This window comes from Sinohyriopsis cumingii, chromosome 8 (genome assembly GCF_028554795.1).
Source record: "Sinohyriopsis cumingii isolate HCF-2022 chromosome 8, ASM2855479v2, whole genome shotgun sequence".
In the NCBI taxonomy this organism is placed as follows: Eukaryota; Metazoa; Mollusca; class Bivalvia; order Unionida; family Unionidae; genus Sinohyriopsis; species Sinohyriopsis cumingii.
In genome coordinates this window covers 69991234-70010719 of record NC_142968.1, presented here as the reverse complement: position 1 = coordinate 70010719, position 19486 = coordinate 69991234, and the positions used below count along the sequence as shown (strand labels likewise).

The 19486-nt window shown below is 34.0% G+C and overlaps 1 protein-coding gene across 1 annotated transcript in view; it reads right to left on the bottom strand.

Moving 5' to 3' along the window:
* LOC149793773 (uncharacterized) overlaps positions 1-19486 on the bottom strand; it is a 128853-nt gene that overhangs the window by 94990 nt on the left and 14377 nt on the right. Inside the window, exons 8-10 of the mRNA XM_089967764.1 lie at positions 18702-18828; positions 14878-15014; positions 13263-13516 (exon numbers count right to left, since the gene is read on the bottom strand). Of these exons, the coding sequence (XP_089823890.1) occupies positions 13263-13516; positions 14878-15014; positions 18702-18828 (518 nt within the window). The remainder of the gene's footprint in view (positions 1-13262; positions 13517-14877; positions 15015-18701; positions 18829-19486) is intronic.

Sequence of the window (19486 nt, the reverse complement as noted above, 5' to 3'; positions counted from 1 at the left end):
GGAGGTCATGGGTTCAAACCCCAGCAAAGTCATACCAAAGACTTACAAAAATGGTATTAACAGCTACCTCGCTAGACGCTCAGCATTAAGAGGTTAGTGTTAGGACTGATCGGCCTGGTGTCAGGATAATGTGACTGGGTGCAACATCATACTACATGTTTGCAGCATGATGCCCCAGTGCTATACATCACTATAAACTGCCACACTGCAGACATCGTAGCAATATGACTGAAAAATTATTCAAGCTACGTTAAAAATCCAATCACACACACACAATTCCATTCTACGATCCAGAACCAACACTAATTCCGTACTACAGTTCTTGCATTTCAATCCAATTTTGCTTTTGAAATGTAGTGCCACTCAATTCATAATGAACCCATTCATTTCAAACACTCGCAAATACTTATTATTCCTGTCTACAACTGAAAAATATCTATATAAAAAAACGTGTAACTGTGTTTTATGCAAGGGCATGGAGATGCACAAAAACTTGCACCTGAAGCTTGAATAAAACCCCGACTGTGGATAAGACTTTACCCATCGATTACCCCAGCTTGGGGATAAATTCTGACCGTGGCGATTTATTATATATCCTATGACTGCTCCAGCTTGAGGGCAAAATCCAAGCACATCCCTAAAAAGATAACAAGTATAGCGGCTCTTTACCTTCTGTAAATGCCACTTGAGCTTCCTGATGCTGTTGTATCTGCCATTTGACAGAATCACGAATGTGGATATATTTCTTAATTGCCTCTAGTTGTTGAGCTAGTTTAGCTGTATGAAATTCCTTTGTGCAGACTCACTCATTATTAATATTACAACAGTGATTTAATTACACATCACCTGTCAGCACACCGATGATAAGTCAGTTATTTTATAACACACCAACAAGCTTGCCCCTTGCACCCCCCCCTTTTTTTTTTATTTGGGCACCTGTGGACATGAATCTGCAAGGCTCAAATTGTCATTTTTAATATAAGATCTCAACATTTTTAAGGCCTTAATTTTAAAGACATCCTTAAAACCCCCAAAAGGTTATCAACTGGATCACCAGCCTTCGTTTAGAGTAACAGCAAGTATATATATATATTTAGGTCTAAGGAAACACAATAAAAATGTTTGATTTAACAATGACATATTTGCCTCAGGTCTGTGATCCTGAAGTGAATATTAACTGTCCATTTATTTTCTTGGCTTTTCTTTACTAGGAAATTGATTATAGAGATTTCTGCAATGGTGAAGGCAATGTAAAAATTGGTTACTATAACATACTTTTTACGCCATGTTTGAAAAAATAAATCCAATGGAAAGGTTATAGTCTGAAAATCTTCATTAAATTAAGTTAATATAGGGGAAAAAACTTTAAGAGTTCATAAATATTTTTCAGTGCTGAATAAAGATATAACATAACACTTTCTGCTGTGATTTTAATAGTTTCTGAGAGCATGAAAAATTTCTAGAACTATAATGTATAAATGTTTTCAAAAGATTATATTAATATGAGGGAAAAATCTGTTATGAAATAAACTGACAAGATCTTGTATGAATTCATGTTATCTTTAAATATGATATTTGTGTGAAAATATCTGGAAGAAAAAACAAGATGGTGCCACTCACACATACAATGTGGTTGCCACAGTAGCCATATTAAGAAACTTTTTATCGCTACTTCTGAATGGATAATTGTGTCAGCGTGTCAACATGTGTACAAAATACTTATGTTGATGTCTAGCAGGTCCTGAATGAGAATTATGGTGCTGTACAGACATCCTATAAGGCCACCAATGTGGCCATCCTGAAAATCTTGGTATAACTACTTCTCCTGAATGAATCGTCATATCAGTGAAAGACTTCTTATGTCTAGTTGGACGTAAATGAAAATAGTGCCAATCTAACCTCCAATATGGCTGTTTTAATGGGCATCTGGAAAACCCCTTCCTTGCTACTTCTCCTAGATGGCTGGTCATTTTGACATTGTGCTTTCACTAGATGACCTATTTGATGTCTGGTTGGCCGTAAATGGAACTATGCATATGGTTTTGATGTCTAGTTGGTCCTAAATGTGGTTTTTGCTGCTCATAAACTTCTAATGGTATTATAGTTGGTTCCTTAATGAAACTGCTGTACAAAATTAAAAGGTCTTCTCACTTTCTGTCAAGTTGGATACAATTATCTTTACCAGCTAGGATTTCTTGATCCTCTTTTTTATACATCAACCCTTCGCATATGTAGTTAGCTAAAACAGTATTTTGAACAATTAATTGCCCTCTTGCAAATACAATCCCAATTGCATGCTTTTACCAGTGTGAGAGCTCCTTATATAAGTAGCTAAGTATTCAGTAACTGAATTTCCACATCCACATGCATCAACTCAGAATTAAAAGTTGCAAAACATATACAAATTTGAAAATCTTGAGACATGTGTCACTTTGCATGGTGGGTGTTATGATTTAAATGCAACAAGGAAATTGAATTAGGGTTAATTTCTTTAAGCTGTATTCAATCATGGGGCCCTGGATTATAGAATGGTCTAGGCATACACATCACTAATCAACTCTCTCTAGTCCAACCAATGTGTGTATATGAGAAAGCTTGCCAGTAGCGTTATGTGTGTTGATTTCTTCCAATAAATATGTTGGCTGCCATGTAAAGTCTATGATGTCCTGAAAAATGGTGTTAAGCTCCATACAAGCAAGCTAAACAATCAATGATATAATGGAACAGTAGACACCATTTTAGCTAAATATGCCAAGAATTGATTTAGAGACTTGGTTAGTGATGATGACTTAAAATTGGCAAGGGATTAAAAAGATAAAAGAAATGACCTTTCATGGCACTGTAATATAACAAATGAGGTAAAACAAAAGTTTATTGCATTTGAACCTTTTGTTTTTTCACAGTTTCAATTTAAGTCATAAGGCCCCTTATTTTGCCTTACCAAACATATAGCAAGTTATTACCTCAAGCCCTAGCACTAATAATGCCTCACAAGTAAGCAGTCTTTTATGAAGTCTCAGGTCTGAGTATATGTCTAGCAATACTTATGTCCAGTTTGTTTATAAAATTCTTTCTCACATGGTACAGTTTTCAGAGAGACACGATAAATTCAACAAGTGTGGTAATGAAGGGACAGGCATTCTTTATTTATGCACACATCCCAAAGGGACATTGCTATGTTTGAATCAACACTGAACTGAAGAATGGAGCATCAGCTGCATCAATTAAAATATTGTGGCCCACACAAAATACTGCAAGGACTATAATCAATTTATGAGTGCAATGGGCATGAATTACTGTAGCAGACTGGAGGAAGTAATCCGAATTTATTAATATCTTGAAGCTAAATATAGTAAAGTTTTCATCTATAATCTGTGGAATCATTTTTGCACACAGTTTGCAGGATTTGTCTTTGGGTCATCGTTTTTCTTTTTCTTCATCTTTCTAGCTTATGGTATCTTGATAAGTCTTATGGTGCCGTGCAACTGCACTTGATGATTACCACAGCCAGTGACATTGTATCAAATCTTCTGGGATCAGATGATTCAATGCAAATTCCACATAACCTATCACCATCCTCATGTTTGCCATCTGACTTACTAAGTTATTTTGCCTAAATAATAATAAAAACAATCTGGTCTGATGTATTGATAGCGTTCTGAATGACCATAATATATTCTCTGTATCTATCCTAGAAAATCCTGAGTGGATTGCTGTTTGGTTTTAATAAACCAAAGTAATCCAATGAAAGGCATTTTACAGACACAAGTGTCTGTTTCCTGTATGCAGTGATTAAATGATAGTATTATGTCTTTATTTTTTTAAAACTGATGATACATATGATCACCTTCAATGTGCAATATTAGTTATGTTAATTAACGAGTGGGCAATATTTGAATTTCAAAGATAAAAGTGTATGCCATGATCACTTTAGTAGGATGATTTGTCAAGTGAGGTTATCTTTTCTGTTTGAATAAATATTGTTAACTAAACTATTTTCGCAAGTTATGACATAAGAATGATTCAAAGAAAGAAAATTCATTAAATTGAACATATAAAATGTAATACTGCAACAGAGTCTAGATGAACTATTTCTTCAGAGACACAATCCAGACTCTGTGGCAGCAAAATTATCAAATAGGACACAACTAAGAGACAATCACATTTTCAGTCACAATGGTTTGACAATTATCAATGGCTTGAATTCATTGACTGTGAAGGCAAAGTGATTTGCAGTTACTGCAAAAAAAGTTCCCAAACTGTCACAGATTTTAAATTCTACCAGTGGACTTGTAAGTGTAACTGACAAATTCAGGATTTAATCAAGCAAGTCTCATGATAGTATTATACCTAATAAAGCAAAATGTAGCACAGTATATTCATGACACTTAGGCCAGCATGTACAAAATATTCCTCAAGTTACAGTTGCTAGCACTCCACTAAGAAATGTCATTTTATAATAAATAAAAATGTAATGGAAAAAAAAATCGATAAAGTGATTGCACTCTTTAACATAGCCTACTACCTAACTCAATAATGAAAATGATTTGGTTCATTATATCTTTGTGTTTTATGGAATAAATGCATACATCTGATTGAATTTTAGGCAAGAGACTGAACTTTTGGGTTAAGTTAAAATGTATGTGGAACAAATGCATTTTCTAAAACTACTTGTATCAGTGTGCATTGTGACTTTTCTTTAAGATAACTCTAAATGGTACTGGGTATATATCATTTTCTTCAACTGCACACTGTTGTCTTCCATTTGATTTGATGACTTACAGCTATACTGTCTACACAGTAGGCCTCAACGTCAGGAAAAATTCTGTATACTTCAGTTACAGCTGAAATAAGTTTTGCATTAGTACCTGAATCAGACAAAAAAGGTTGTGTTCTGGTGTGTGAATAGAAATGGCTAAAAGTAATATAGACAAAAGCCATAAGAGTACACAAGTTACATATGAAAACCACCAATTCACTTGCATGTGTGGCATACAAGTTCAAAGATTTGCTTCATGTTTATTTCTGTACACACATTGTTCAACTCATAAGATATTTTAAGAGCTATTTCTCTATTGTATGCATAATTCATTTACAAATGTGATTAGTGGGCCACACCGAAGGCCATACTATTAGTTCACTTGGCAATATGGTAATGTCAGCTGAAAAGCATAATCATCCATTAAAAGAGCATTATGATATGAACATTAGGTATTTAGGACATATAGATTTTTCTTTTCCAAATGGAGTCCAAGTAATTATTGCCCAATCCAGGTATAATTTTGTACACAAGTAAAGAACAAAATAAGATAAATCTTCATTTATTTGCAATTGACAATACACTTCTTAATGAATATACACTTTTGCATCTATTTTGTATCACTTGAATAAACAATATTTCTTTCAGTTCATTTTAAACTTTTATTTTATATCACTTGAGTAAACAATATCTCTTTCGTTTCATTTAACACTTAGAAACAGGTTCTTCCAGTTACAATAATCAACTCTGGAAACAATAAACAAACTGGAACTTTTGACCTAATTATATTACATTTACTAGGGTTAAAACAATAAATTCCTTAACATAATAAATTAACAGTTCCAGTTAATCAAACACAAAATCACCTTTTATACAGGGTGCGAACTGTTAATATTTACAGGATAAAGCTTATAGTTTCCAAATTGATTGAAGCTTACATGTTGCAGTTGCTGGCACATATCTATTTCCAGCATGGTTTGCATACATTCCACCTTTAATAATTTTGTTACTTCCCTACCCCACCCCATTCAGTAACAAGTATCAAAAATCAGGCTCATTCTAAGGCAAAGTCTGTAACTTGTGTACCACAGTCATCAGAGAGACAAAGATGCAAAACTTTATGATGCCTGTCAAAGGAAGAAAACAGTTTGTTGTTTACCCAAGTTTTGAACCAGTTAACTTGAATTCTCAGACCATCAATTGCTACAGCCCCACTAATTACAATTGTTAGGGAATAATGAGAACTCACCTTCAGTTATCTGTGTATATATATAATTTTAATAACCAAGAATACCGGATGTCTGGGAACATTATAGCATTCAATGGTAACGTCAGAACTGAGATGAGAGAATTAAACAAGCATAGTACATGACATAATATATCCATAAACTATTGACTGGGAAAAATACTACAGAACACCATTTCTGCTGGCAGTAAGATGTTGAACCTATATGTCATAAATATCAGGTTGGACATCTAGGACCAGTAATATTCATAATGGGCAGTACCCACCCCCCACCCCCCACCCCCAAGTGAGAAGGGCCTGATTTGTAATCTAAGCCACCCAACCTATCACAGCCTTTATAGTACTTGAAACAAAAATTGAGTAATAGTAAAACAAACTCTGAAAGTTATTAAAACCAATTTGTTATATTTCCATAACTCTGCATAGTTAACTGTGCAAGCAGACTTAAACATATCAGTGTATGACAGTTAAATTGAGCTATAGCATCGATTAACAGAAGCTACGAATTCATCAACAAGCAGTGAACAATCATCTTCACAATAAATGTCAAACATTAGCATCCATAAGCTGTCAAGACAAGTTGTTACACTGGATATATAATCATCCATTTATTTCAAACAAGCTGTGAAAAACGAACCTCACGTCCGCTATATGTACGCTGGCCATTGCAAAGGATGCTTTAATAGATTAATGTTTATCGTCGTGTCTTGACAACCATTTTGCGCGCGCACACCGGAAAGTCATGCTATATATTTGTTACTTGTGAACGTATTCGTGGGCAGTACGCTATATATTGTTCCCGTGACCGTATTCACGGGCAGAATGCTATATGTTTGTTCTTCGTGAACGTATTTTTGGGCAGTTACTTTGTCATCTTCAACCTAAAGGTCAAAACTGCCCATGAAATATATATATCTGCCCACGAACCGAAAACATGAATAGGACTATAACATAAGTGTATATACTTATTTTCAACATATACATAATTACTATGTGAGAAATACAACCTATGTATATGTATTTTGATTTGAAATGTAAACTATATCATGTCCTTCCCGTAAACCCACTTTCGGGATGACTGCCCACAACGCACCTAAAACGTGTATATATATATATATATATATATATATATATATATATATATATATATATATATATATATATATATATATACATTGCTTGTGAAAGTTTGAGACCATGTATCCAAGTAGCAGGCACCATCACTGTCATGCCCCTACGAAAACAAATTCATGACTTGATGAACAATCATGAAGTGTTCATGAAAGTTCCTCAACTAAGTTAATGAACTTCAAGAATTTTGACGAATCATGTACTTGAAGTTCATGAACACACTGATGAATTTTTTATGAACTATTATAATATCTTTGAAGTTCCTGAAATGTCATGAACTAATGGTTCATGAACAATTCAAGTACTTTGATGCAATACCATGGTATTTCTTAAAAAAATGTATATTAAATATCTATATCATTATATTCATAAAATGTTCATGAAAATTTATCATACAAACTTCTCACAATATTAGTGAAATTGAAATAAAGATGAATTTTTTCTTTTTTTTAAATGATATACTCTATAAATGTTCATACAGATCTTTAATTCAATACTTGTGTACTTAACCTGAGTATTTCTGGATTAATATGGGAAAATATTTTCTGGCCAGCATCAACAAAATGTATTTGCTTTAAAAAACTTTCAATGACTTTGTCCTAACGTTTTTTTTCTTCTCTCCATTACTGTTATAAACTGCATATTCTATTGACTTAGTCACTGGTTGCCAATTTGCAGTAAAAACCGAAATATATTAACAACGATTATCCTGACTGGATGACTATGAAAAAAGACGTGATAAGATTGGTTAATATACGCGTGCGATTTCAGCAGTTAAGCTTCCTCAGAAACCAAAGATCATGCAGATGGTTAGGCAAAAACCTCGAACAAAAACCGTGGACTCCATGGAATGGACAGATGAGAATATTTTCAATATCATTTTTTTAAAGTAAGTAGAAGTGCAGAGAAGCGATTTTGAAGAATATGAAGGAAATGATTTGGTGAGAGCAAAATTAGGCGGAAAAGCGTACCAAGCCTGGATGACCAAAATTACGGTGAGTATATCTTCCTTGGTCATTCGTGATTATTTCAGTAGAAGTTATATAGATATTTTATTGGTTTATATATGTCATCATATTATTTATAACCAAGCTAATGACACGATTTTGTTCAGACCTAATTTAAACTTGCTCATCGAAGTTTTGAAAATCACTAAACATTATCACCCCCACCCCCCAGTTCTTGATACCAGATGTGGTACGATATCGATAGGAGTCGAGATGTTCAAGATCGTTTTCTTTTACATGACATCACTATTTCTATAATCTGATGTAATTTGGTAATTTAAAAAAAAAACCTTAAGAAAATAGTTAATGCATGAAACTGTTCACAATAAAAGTGCAAATAACAACGTGATGAAACCAGAAGCAGCTTATACGCAACAGGCAGAGTCGGAGTGGATGCATTAGTGACATACTAAGGGCCTATACCAGACAAGTCTGGCGTTTTATCAATAAAAAATGGCGAAAATATTTGAAAGCATGAAATAACTGTTATCTGTAATATATACGGTTATTTAGTGTAACGATGTTGTCAAAAAAATTGTCATATTTTACTGAATAAAGCATCCGTCTCCTGTGACTATACCTATGGCTAGACAGATTCAATTAATATAAAACAGTGACAAAATTCTGCAATAATATAAATGCTCAGTATTATGTGTAAGGGATTAAATCATTTTTGAGTTGGATCATATTATTCCAGTAAGTAAAGTGGGGTTCAATGATAATGTGCTAAAAGCTAAAAACAATGTTGATCAGAGATTATCTGTAATTAACTAACTTTACCTTTTTTTCAGACCAGACAGCAGAAAAGTAAAATTGTTAGAGGATGAAGTTTGTAGGTTAAGGACGAAAATTTGAAAACTGGAGGATCCAAGATGGATGAGACATTAAATTGTGACTGCTGCAACAATGTTAAAGATCCAAACAGTAATCGGATGGAACAGCTTAAGTTGCAGAAGGAGACATTCAGTAGTGACAATGGACAGGATTTGATTAAATTATAGACCCTGAACATCTTCACAAAAGAGTTATCAGACAGGTCAGTCTCTGGAAGAAGATTGGTCAGGAGAAACCCCAGCTGAAAGACAGCCCCATGACGATGAAATATGCTTCAACAGTTGATTGCAGGCAACTGCCCCAATATCTCTTGAACATTTTTCAAAGAAAAATTACAAAACATACAAAAAGTGTTGCTAAGGGTGAAAAAAAAAGAATATCACTTGTCAGTTTAAATTTATCTGAAATCAAATACAGTTTTTAAGATAATATGTTGCATTTTATACTGTATTAACCCCATCCCCCATCTAAGGTTACTGTATGATTCAGGATGAAATAGGTATTTGTGACTTGTCAGGTAATCATATTTTTTTTTATAGGCACTGTTCATGAAGTCATGAATCATTGAGAAACTTTGTTCATCATAGTTCATGAATATGTTCATGCACTTGTTCATGAATGATGATGATCCAATTTGTGGACTGTTTTCAGTTCATGCACATTCTAGAATAATTCATGAACCTTTTGATGAACTTTCATGAATGGTTCTTGAACCAAGTTCATGAACAGTTCATGCCAGTTCACTCATTATTCATGATCATTTCATAGGGGGGTGACACTTGCAGCTGGGGAACACATAAAGCTTCTGCAGCCTTGGGTAAGCTTGCAGTGAATGAATAAACTTGAACAATGGAATTAAACTTAATGTTTTGGCGCAACAGATTTGTTTTCCACTGCATTGCAACTATAAGATTACATTATTTAATCATTAAATATGCAGATTACTTCATTGGAATGAAGTAAAACTTTGCAATATATTATGATAATATGGTCCACCAGGAGCAGTTGAGTCTAAAATGCATTTTTCAACAGGGGCCTTTGGACTCCCAGACCCCTCCTTCACATTTTCAGGGTTTTTTTTGGAAGAGGGGAAAACACAATCATGTCTGATTTTTGAAAGCCCAGATGCTTGTAGCAGGAAATCTCTGCAAGCTTGCAACAAGCTAGTAACAAGCTTGCGCAAACTAGTAACAAGCTTGCGCAAGCTTGTGTATACTTATTGTACTAGGTAAATAAATAACAAGCTTGCGCATGCTTTTGCAAGCTTGTGCATGCTTATGACACTTTTGTTAAATAAGCTTGCTGCAATGTTCCAAATACAAGCTTGCCGCAAGCTTTATAAATAAGCTTGTGGCAAGCTTTAAAACAAGCTTGCAATTTTGGTTTGGGTTAAACTGTGAGAATCTTTTATCAACCACCACATTGTCTGCTGCTTGGTTGTGTATGCAGTTAAAGAAGAAACACGTTAGCTAATTGTTTGAGCAACGATTGTATACAGAATTAATTGAAGACAATCACAAAGATGACTTACTGGCTTTACTCATGGATCAGTAATAAGTAACATTTCTGATAATGTTTATTTTGACATAACACTTCAAGAACCTGGTGAAATTGTTAAATTTCAGAAGCCAAGGCCACGATCGTGTTAGATTCAAAATTGTACATGAACTCTTCCCCAAAATGATAATAAACATTTTACACACTATTTCTCGTACTTAAAAAAAAGTATTTTTCTGGGTACGCGAAAAATACACGTACAAGTATTTAAAATTTCAGGAACCACGCCACGATCATATTATATTCGAATTCATACACTCTTCCTCAAAATGATAATAATTTTTTCCCCCACAAATTTCAGAGCATAAATTGCGTTTGTGAACTTGCTTTACCGTAACGGCAAAATATTTGTATAAAAAATAGGAAATTAATAACGAGTTCATAAGAAAAATCCATAAACAGGTAAAACCCGAGAACTAAGTGTAGTAGGCCTGCAATGGTCACGAGTCACTTTTATAAAAAAATTTACAGTTGAATGCATGAACAATTTCATACCCTTTCAATTTCCAGCTGATAAAGCGGACATTATTTACTGGTCAACTGACTGCATCTAATAACACCACCAAGCCCAGCAAATATCTTGACGGCTTTTGTTTTCTGATGTTTATTAAACTGTGAGAATCTTTTATCAACCACCACATTGTCTGCTGCTTGGTTGTGTATGCAGTTAAAGAAACACATGTTAGCTAACTGTTTGAGCAACAACTGTATACAGAATTAATTCAAGACAATCACAAAGACGACTTACTGGCTTTACTCATGGACCAGTAATAAGTAACATTTCCGATAATGTGTTTTTTGGCGCAACACTTCAAGAACCCGGTGATACTGTTAAATTTCAGAAGCTACTCCACGATCATATTATATTAAAATTCATATGCGAACTCTTCCCCAAAATGAATGTTTTACACACAATTTCTCGTACTTTAAAACAAATTTTCTTTCCCAGTATGAGAAAAATACACATACATATATTTAAAATTTTAGGAACCACACCACAATCATATTAAATTCGAATTCATACGCGATCTCTTCCCCATAATGATAATAAATTTTTATACACTATTTCATGTACTTTGAACAAAAATTATATTTTCATGTGCAAATGAATATACAAAATTTCGGGAGCCACACCACGACCCCGTTATATCCGAATTCGCATTATAGCGGGGTTGCACTGTAATATATGCCTAATCCTGTTAAAAAGATCATTCTGACAAATAACTGCTAGATTGCAAGTCAAACTGCAAAGCACACAGACCATATGTAATGTGCCAGCAGTGCTCAGTCTGTGCAGTTTGCTCGGAGAATTCAGCAGAACAAACAATACAGAACCTGATCTGACAGTGCATTACATGATGACAGATCAGGGTCTACATTGCTTGCAATTGGACTTGATTTATAAGTGGATATACAGTCAATTCCAAATAAAAATACCATCCAGATTCTTTTATCATATTTTCTGATTCTTCGTAGTACATATCATCTTCTTAGTTAAATTCGGTGCAAACCAATGAAACAATTTAATGTTAAGGGTTTATTGGAATACTGCATGTAATTACAGCACTCATTATTATAATGTTGACCAAGGGAGCCATGGTGTATACTGTCTTATAATGTGACCACTTTGTACTGGTGTATAGAATATTTCCTACGGCATATAAAGACAGGTTCCATGACTGTACCTGCCTAATAACAGGAAAAGTGTTATAAAGTGCCTTATAACATGAAATGTGTTATCAACAGAACTATAACTGGGAATGTGTTATAAACAAGTACCTTATAACAGGAAATGCATTATAAAGTGCCTTATTACAGGAAATGTGTTATAAAGAAGTGCCTTTATGACAGAATATGTGTTATAAGGACCCTAAAACAGAAATGTGCTATAAAGAGGTGCCTTATAACAGGAAATGTGTTATAAAGAGTCCTATAACAAGAAATGTGTTATAAAGTGTCTTATAACAGGAAATGTGTTAAAATATGCCTTATGACAGGAAATGTTTTATAAAGAAGTGCCCTATAACAGGAAATGTTATAAATTTACCTATAACAGGAAATGTTTTATAAAGATGTGCCCTATAACAGGAAATGTGTTATAGACAAGACTGCCTTATAATGAGTCACTGCTGTATATATCATGATGACTCTCAAAACTTTTAACACAAAAAGTTTGGACATAACGTAGAAACTTGGTATCATATGTACTTGCTTATAAGTCAAGTTCCACTGCAAAAATAGCACAGATCCAGATATGCCATCACATAATGCACTGATAGATCTGGATCTATGCAGTTTGTTAGAGGTAATCAGTATAACAAAAATAGACCCTGATCTTCTGGTGCATTATGTAATGGCAGATCAGAATCTGTTGTTTGCAGTTGGACTTGAATGCGAGTATATACAGTGCCGTTACTAGGAAGAGGATAAAACAAATTGTTCTCCTTTGTTAAATATTTTGTTGTTGTTGTAGGGTTTAAGCCCATTTTTCAGCACAAGATAGACTATGCATGACAGCCAGTATTAATGGTGGAGGAAGAACCCAGGAAAACCCCGGAAAGAAACACCGACCCACGAGAAGCTACTGGCAAGCTTTCTCACATACCCACATTGGCCGAACCCGAGACTCGAATCCACACAGACAGAGGTGAGATGGCAATGATCCATAACGACAAGCATTTTAAACCACTCAGGCCACTCGGGGCCCCTAAAATATTTTGATACAAACCTCTGATATTACACTTGTCACCAATAAATCCTTTAGGGCAATCACAGCCAATAACTCCTGTGTTAGTGTAATAGCATCTGGCACCATTGTCACATGGACAGGTTTGATTACAGTATTTTCCTATGTATCCTGCTGAACAGTTACAGGCAATATCCCCTCCATCAGCAGTTTGGTAACAAGTGCCTCCATTCTGACATGGACACTGAATTTGACAGCTATCACCATAGCGACCCGTTTGGCATTGGGTTTGACAGCTGAAATGAATATATATTTTGTGTGTATCAATATTCATGGTTTTGCAAAAAATTACATTTTTGTATTTGTGAATGCAGGAAGGAATTATACTGCCTTGTTAAAGAAGGATCAATATTTGTTGGGTTTCTAAATTTGCCATTTGTATCAAACATGAACTTATTGAAAATAAGCACATCACAAAACATTTGATTTATAGTAATTTCTTGTTGTTTAAAGTCAAATATCTAAAATATAAACTTATGTTACAGACTTTCTGACTGGTCCAACTGTAAAGTTTATGGCAATAAGATTTATCACAAAATGTTCATGCCTTTATAACATAATGAATATGCTCTTCAAGTGATCCTATTTAAACATGGGTAAAATCTTTCCTTTGGTTTGAGGGAATAGGCAATGTTGTTGTTAATTTCCTCTGAAAGTAAGTCACTGAAACACCACATGCAATAATTGCTTGTCCCTGAATTGCATTTTCTTAATTATAGTTTAACAGGAAACGAAGCTGACTAGTAAACTGTACATGTTTTGAGCCATATATTTTAATTTGTAATAAAACTTGAATAAAACATAAGGCATTACAAATTTCTGGTGCTGGTACGAGTTTTGCATATACAGGCAAGCACAACTGTTACCTGAATATTTCTATTTATTTTCTGCTATAGGTCTATACAGGTAAAATAATGCAAATAAACAGACCCTATAATTCTATCCTGAACTTAAAACAGGAATAATATGTGCTTTCAGGTGTGCATAACAATTCTCTGTAACAACATAACTCATGACATGCCCTAAATGTAGTGGTCTCTTTGTTCTAATATTTGGGGGTTTTGAAATTTAAAACTCAAAAGCTTAGTAATTTTCAGGAAAAATGGAACCGGACCAAAAACAGAAATTACAACCAAGCAAGTATGGCAAATCCTGTATGTGGAAGATAATAAAAATATCACAGATATAATGTCCTTTATAACACATTTTAGTTATAATACCAGTAAAGACTGAAACCTCTCCAAGTCCTGTATGGACATATGACCTTTTCATGAAGGTGCTCACTAAGTTAGACTGCATAATACTTGGACATTTTCTTGTTATCTTGAAAAATTAATTTTAAAATAAGATTTAAATTAATAAATATCCTCCTGTAAAATCAAAACTGGTTCATATTTTGAAACTTAAGAAGATATTTGCATCTGAAAAGCATACATGTTACCTATGCAATTAATAATCATATCTGACAAACAAACAGGCAACCCAGCAAACAATAAAAGATTCCTTTCTTCATCTAGTAATTTTCTCAGGCACTAATTAATGGTTATTAAAGTAAGAATAGAAATCGCCTAATGATACTTTATGTCAAACTGCTTACTTATCTCCACCATATCCAAAGTAACATTCACATTTCCCTGTCGACTGTTTACACTTTCCATTATAACAAACAGGACATGTGCTGTTACAGTTGAAGCCCCACTTGTTATCTGGGCATGGTTCATTGCAATAGGCACCCTGAAATTATAGGACAAAATGAAATAAACAAGACCTAGGTGTTATCTGGGCATGGTTTATTGCAAAAGGCACCCTGAAATTACAATAGACAAGGGCCATGTGTTATCTGGGCATGGTTACTTTAATAGGAACCCTGAAATTACAGGACAAAATGAAATAGACAAGGGCCATGTGTTATCTGGGCATGGTTTATTGCAATAGACACCCTGAAATTACAGGACAAAATTAAATAGACATGGGCCAGGTATTATCTGGACATGGTTTATTGCAAAAGACACATTGAAATTACAAGATACAATGAAATAGACAAGGCCCAGGTGTTATCTGGGCATGGTTCATTGCAATAGACACCCTGAAATTACAGGACAAAATGAAATAGACATGGGCCTGGTATTATCTGGGCATGGTTTATTGCAAAAGGCACATTGAAATTACAGGACACAATGAAATCAACAAGCCACACTTTTTATCTGGGCATGGTTATTGCAATAGGCACCCTGAAATTACAGGACAAAATGAAATAGACAAGGGCCAGGTGTTATCTGGGTATGGTTTATTGCAAAAGGCACATTGAAATTACAGGACACAATGAAATAAACAAGCCCCACTTTTTATTTGGGTATTGTTCTTTGCAATAGTCACCCTAAAAAATACAGGACAAAATGAAATAGACAAGGCCCAGGTTTATACGGGCATGTTCATTTTAATAGAGACCATGAAATCGCATGACAAAATGAAACAGACAAGGCCTTAGTAAAACAAGTGCAGTTTTAGACATGTATGATAACTAAAACATTGCATGCAATTACTCAACAGTTCTTAATAATGACAGAAAAATATTCAAGAAGAACAACCATATTACATGATGTCATGGAAACATTGGAATTTGCATTCACATTCTTCACCTGTGAAAAGACTGTTTCTGCATTACATGGAATAATACTTTCTTTGATGAATACTGAACATGTATTTAAAGTCATGATTAAGCAAAATGCCTTAGCTTTCCTTAATTTTATGTTCCGAAATTTACATTATTTGCTGAAGTGCTTTATGGAGCAAATCATCAAAGAAGCCATAAGTAAAAATACTGGTGGCTAAGGTATTTTCATATAAATCACTGTGTAAATGGTATGTATTGCCACCAGAGATTAATTCAGTCACTATTAAAAATTAACACTTATGGTAGTAATTACTGGTTAATCAGGAGCCTTATTGTTATGTCAATATCTACATACACTGTTTAGTCACTACTGCATGCTTTGTAGTAAAAACACCGCAATGCTTAAGTTAAAACTAAGGTTTTATAAAGCTTTAAATGCTTATTAAAGTTTAAAAAGATTATCTTTGACACTTTCTACTATGTCAAAAACATTACAATGCAGTGACAACTCAGCCAGAAGTGTGAAAATATACATGAATAGGAATACAATGCAACCAGCTTAAACATATGCCACTTATTTGCACATTTTGGAGTGTTGCATCAAATTATCAAGCTCAAACTCATTTATTCTCATTTGTCATCATATGTGAGTCCTTATGTAAATAAATGACATATCCTACACAGATGCAAATATTACTAGCATATCCTACACATAAGCATGGCATTACTAGCAAACTACACATATGCAGACATTACTAGCATATCCTACACATATGCAGACATTACTAGCATATCCTACACATATGCATTACCAAATGTAATGATAATCTGTATGCACAGTATGTAAATACATAGAGTATTTGCATGCATATGAACAATGTAAGCGTACTGTACACATAATATTTTATACATCTGTATTGTATGTAATCACACTGTAAACAGATTGTATTTGTAGTATGTAATCAATGTACACATATTATGTTTTAATTGTAGCATTTAGTCACATCATACAGGATTATTTGTTATATGTGTAGTATATACACTGTATGTATGTGTTGTATAAAACCACACTGTACAAAGATTAAATGTTTGTATGATTGTCATGCAACCACGCTGCACAAAGATCTGTCTGCGCCGGTTTGAGTCTCAGATTCAGCCAATGTGGGTATGTGAGAAAGCTTGCCAGTAGCTTCTTGTGGGTCGGTGGTTCTTTCCGGGGTTTTCCTGGGTTCTTCCTCCATCATTTATACTGGCCGCCATGTATAGCCTATTGTGTGCTGAAAAATGGCGTTAAACCCCACAACAACAACAACTGTACACAGATCACCTGTTTGTATGATTACCATGCAATCAAACTGTACACAGATCACATGTTCATATGTATAGTATGTAATCACATTGTACACAGATCACATGTTTGTATGTATAGTATGTAATCACATTGTACACAGATCACATGTTTGTATGTATAGTATGTAATCACATTGTACACAGATCACATGTTTGTATGTATAGTATGTAATCACATTGTACACAGATCACATGTTTGTATGTATAGTATGTAATCACATTGTACACAAATTACTGGCACTTATGTTTTCAATTTTCATAAAGGCCAGGCAGACTTAAATTGATAGCAGTGTGCCACATCATACCAAACACTACAAGACCATGGACTTTTCTGGATTCAGTATCAATAGTTTAACTGAATGTCTCTTTGCAGTGACTTTTCAGGATATTTAGAGAGGAAGAGATAAAGTGAATCATCTGACTTTTTTGTAAGGGTGACATTATTTTTTTAAAATTAGGGGGATAGTTTTTATGTGAGAACATTATGAATATACCCCTTATAGTATGTATGAATGGATGTGTGTAAAAATAACTTTAAATGAATAATGATAAAATTTATATTTGTTTATTATCAGAATGGTGGCAGCTGATGCATGCTAAAAGAATAATAATACTACACTGTATACATTAGAACTACATGTAACAACATTAACATTACCATCAAATACCGAAAACAGAATATCCACCATTGTAAAGGATCAACAACTACATTTGATAAAAGGCTTTTAATAACTAGATAATTCAATTGCTTGATTGCAGACAGTCAATTAGTATGTGCTTGATTATAGCAGTTCATCTAGAAGTCAAGTACTTACATGATCAGATGGAACATTTTTTAATATTAATGGAATGTTACAGGTTTCACTTCACTCATGGCAACTCAATTTTTTGTGACTGTTGTAGGCCTACCCATTTATAAGAAGGGATTCATTCAATTTAGCAGAGAGTTTCACACTGCCAGTGGTGTTGGAAAGTCATGGATGTGTTGGACTGGGATTTTCACACTGCCTGTGGTGTTGGAAGTTGAGCGTGTGTTCGACTTTAATGTTCACTATTAAATACAATTATAAAGAATGTGCTCCATGCTATCTACCCAGTCAGTTTACATAATCTGTGCATTTTTTAAAGTATTAGAACCAGAAAAACATTTCAATGCCAAACTGTATAAAATATTATCTAAGTGAATTATATTCCTCACTCAATTTGGGTTTAAAAGTTTGTATTATAATTTATTATTATCACATGTTTCAACTGTATGTCCATAATACTAGCTACTAATTAAATGTCTTTCTAAGAAAGTTATTTCCCTTAGTTTCTGTTTTATCTTGTTTATTCACATAGCACAGTTAAGTGCATAAATTCTCTTGGCAAAAGTGTTATGCAAATAAATGAGAATTACACTTTATATTAAAACTTACAATTTTTAAAAAATGAAAATAGCAGTGCAATATACTTACAGTATATCCGAAGACGGGTGAGCAGTCACAGGCTCCATTCACAGGATGGCATCGTCCTCCATTTTGACACAGGCACTTGTTCTGACAATTGTCTCCATGGGTTCCAGGAGGGCATATCAAATGACACCTGTGGGAATAAAAATTGCATTTCAAATCTGTCACTGAATGAAACCTAGGCATGCTGTACATGTCCCATAGATTGTGGCTGCATCAATCAAACCGTCTGAGCTAGCAGAAAAAGGTTCCACAGGATGCATTTTCTTGCAGATTCTGGCAGGATCAATCAGAATTACCAGTCTATCAGATATTGGTTCCACAGGATGCAGTGTTTTATATTATTATTATGCAAATTGTAATGAATTAGTCATCACACATCTGACATGCCAAAACTTAAACCAAAATTCCAACACAGAATCATACAGACACTGAAATGAGTGATTTCACTTTAAAGTAAAATGAAAAAAGATGGGAGACTGAAAATAAATATAAAAAGGAAGCAAAGGAAGCACTTGGTGATTGCAAACTAAATGCAAATAAAATGTATAATATAAATATCAAGACCAAATGCAAAATGCAAAATATATAATGATAATAAATAAAACCATGAGTGAAACAAGCCTTTTTCCTGGGTGACTTTGAAAATTTTATACAAAACTCCTGCCAATTGCTTTGAAAGTCTTTTTGTTCCAAAACAAACGACAAAAATGTATTATGTTTCAGGTATCTTAATGTTTCTGGACATTTCCCAAAGAAACAAACAATGCTCAATTGACTTAGATACAAGT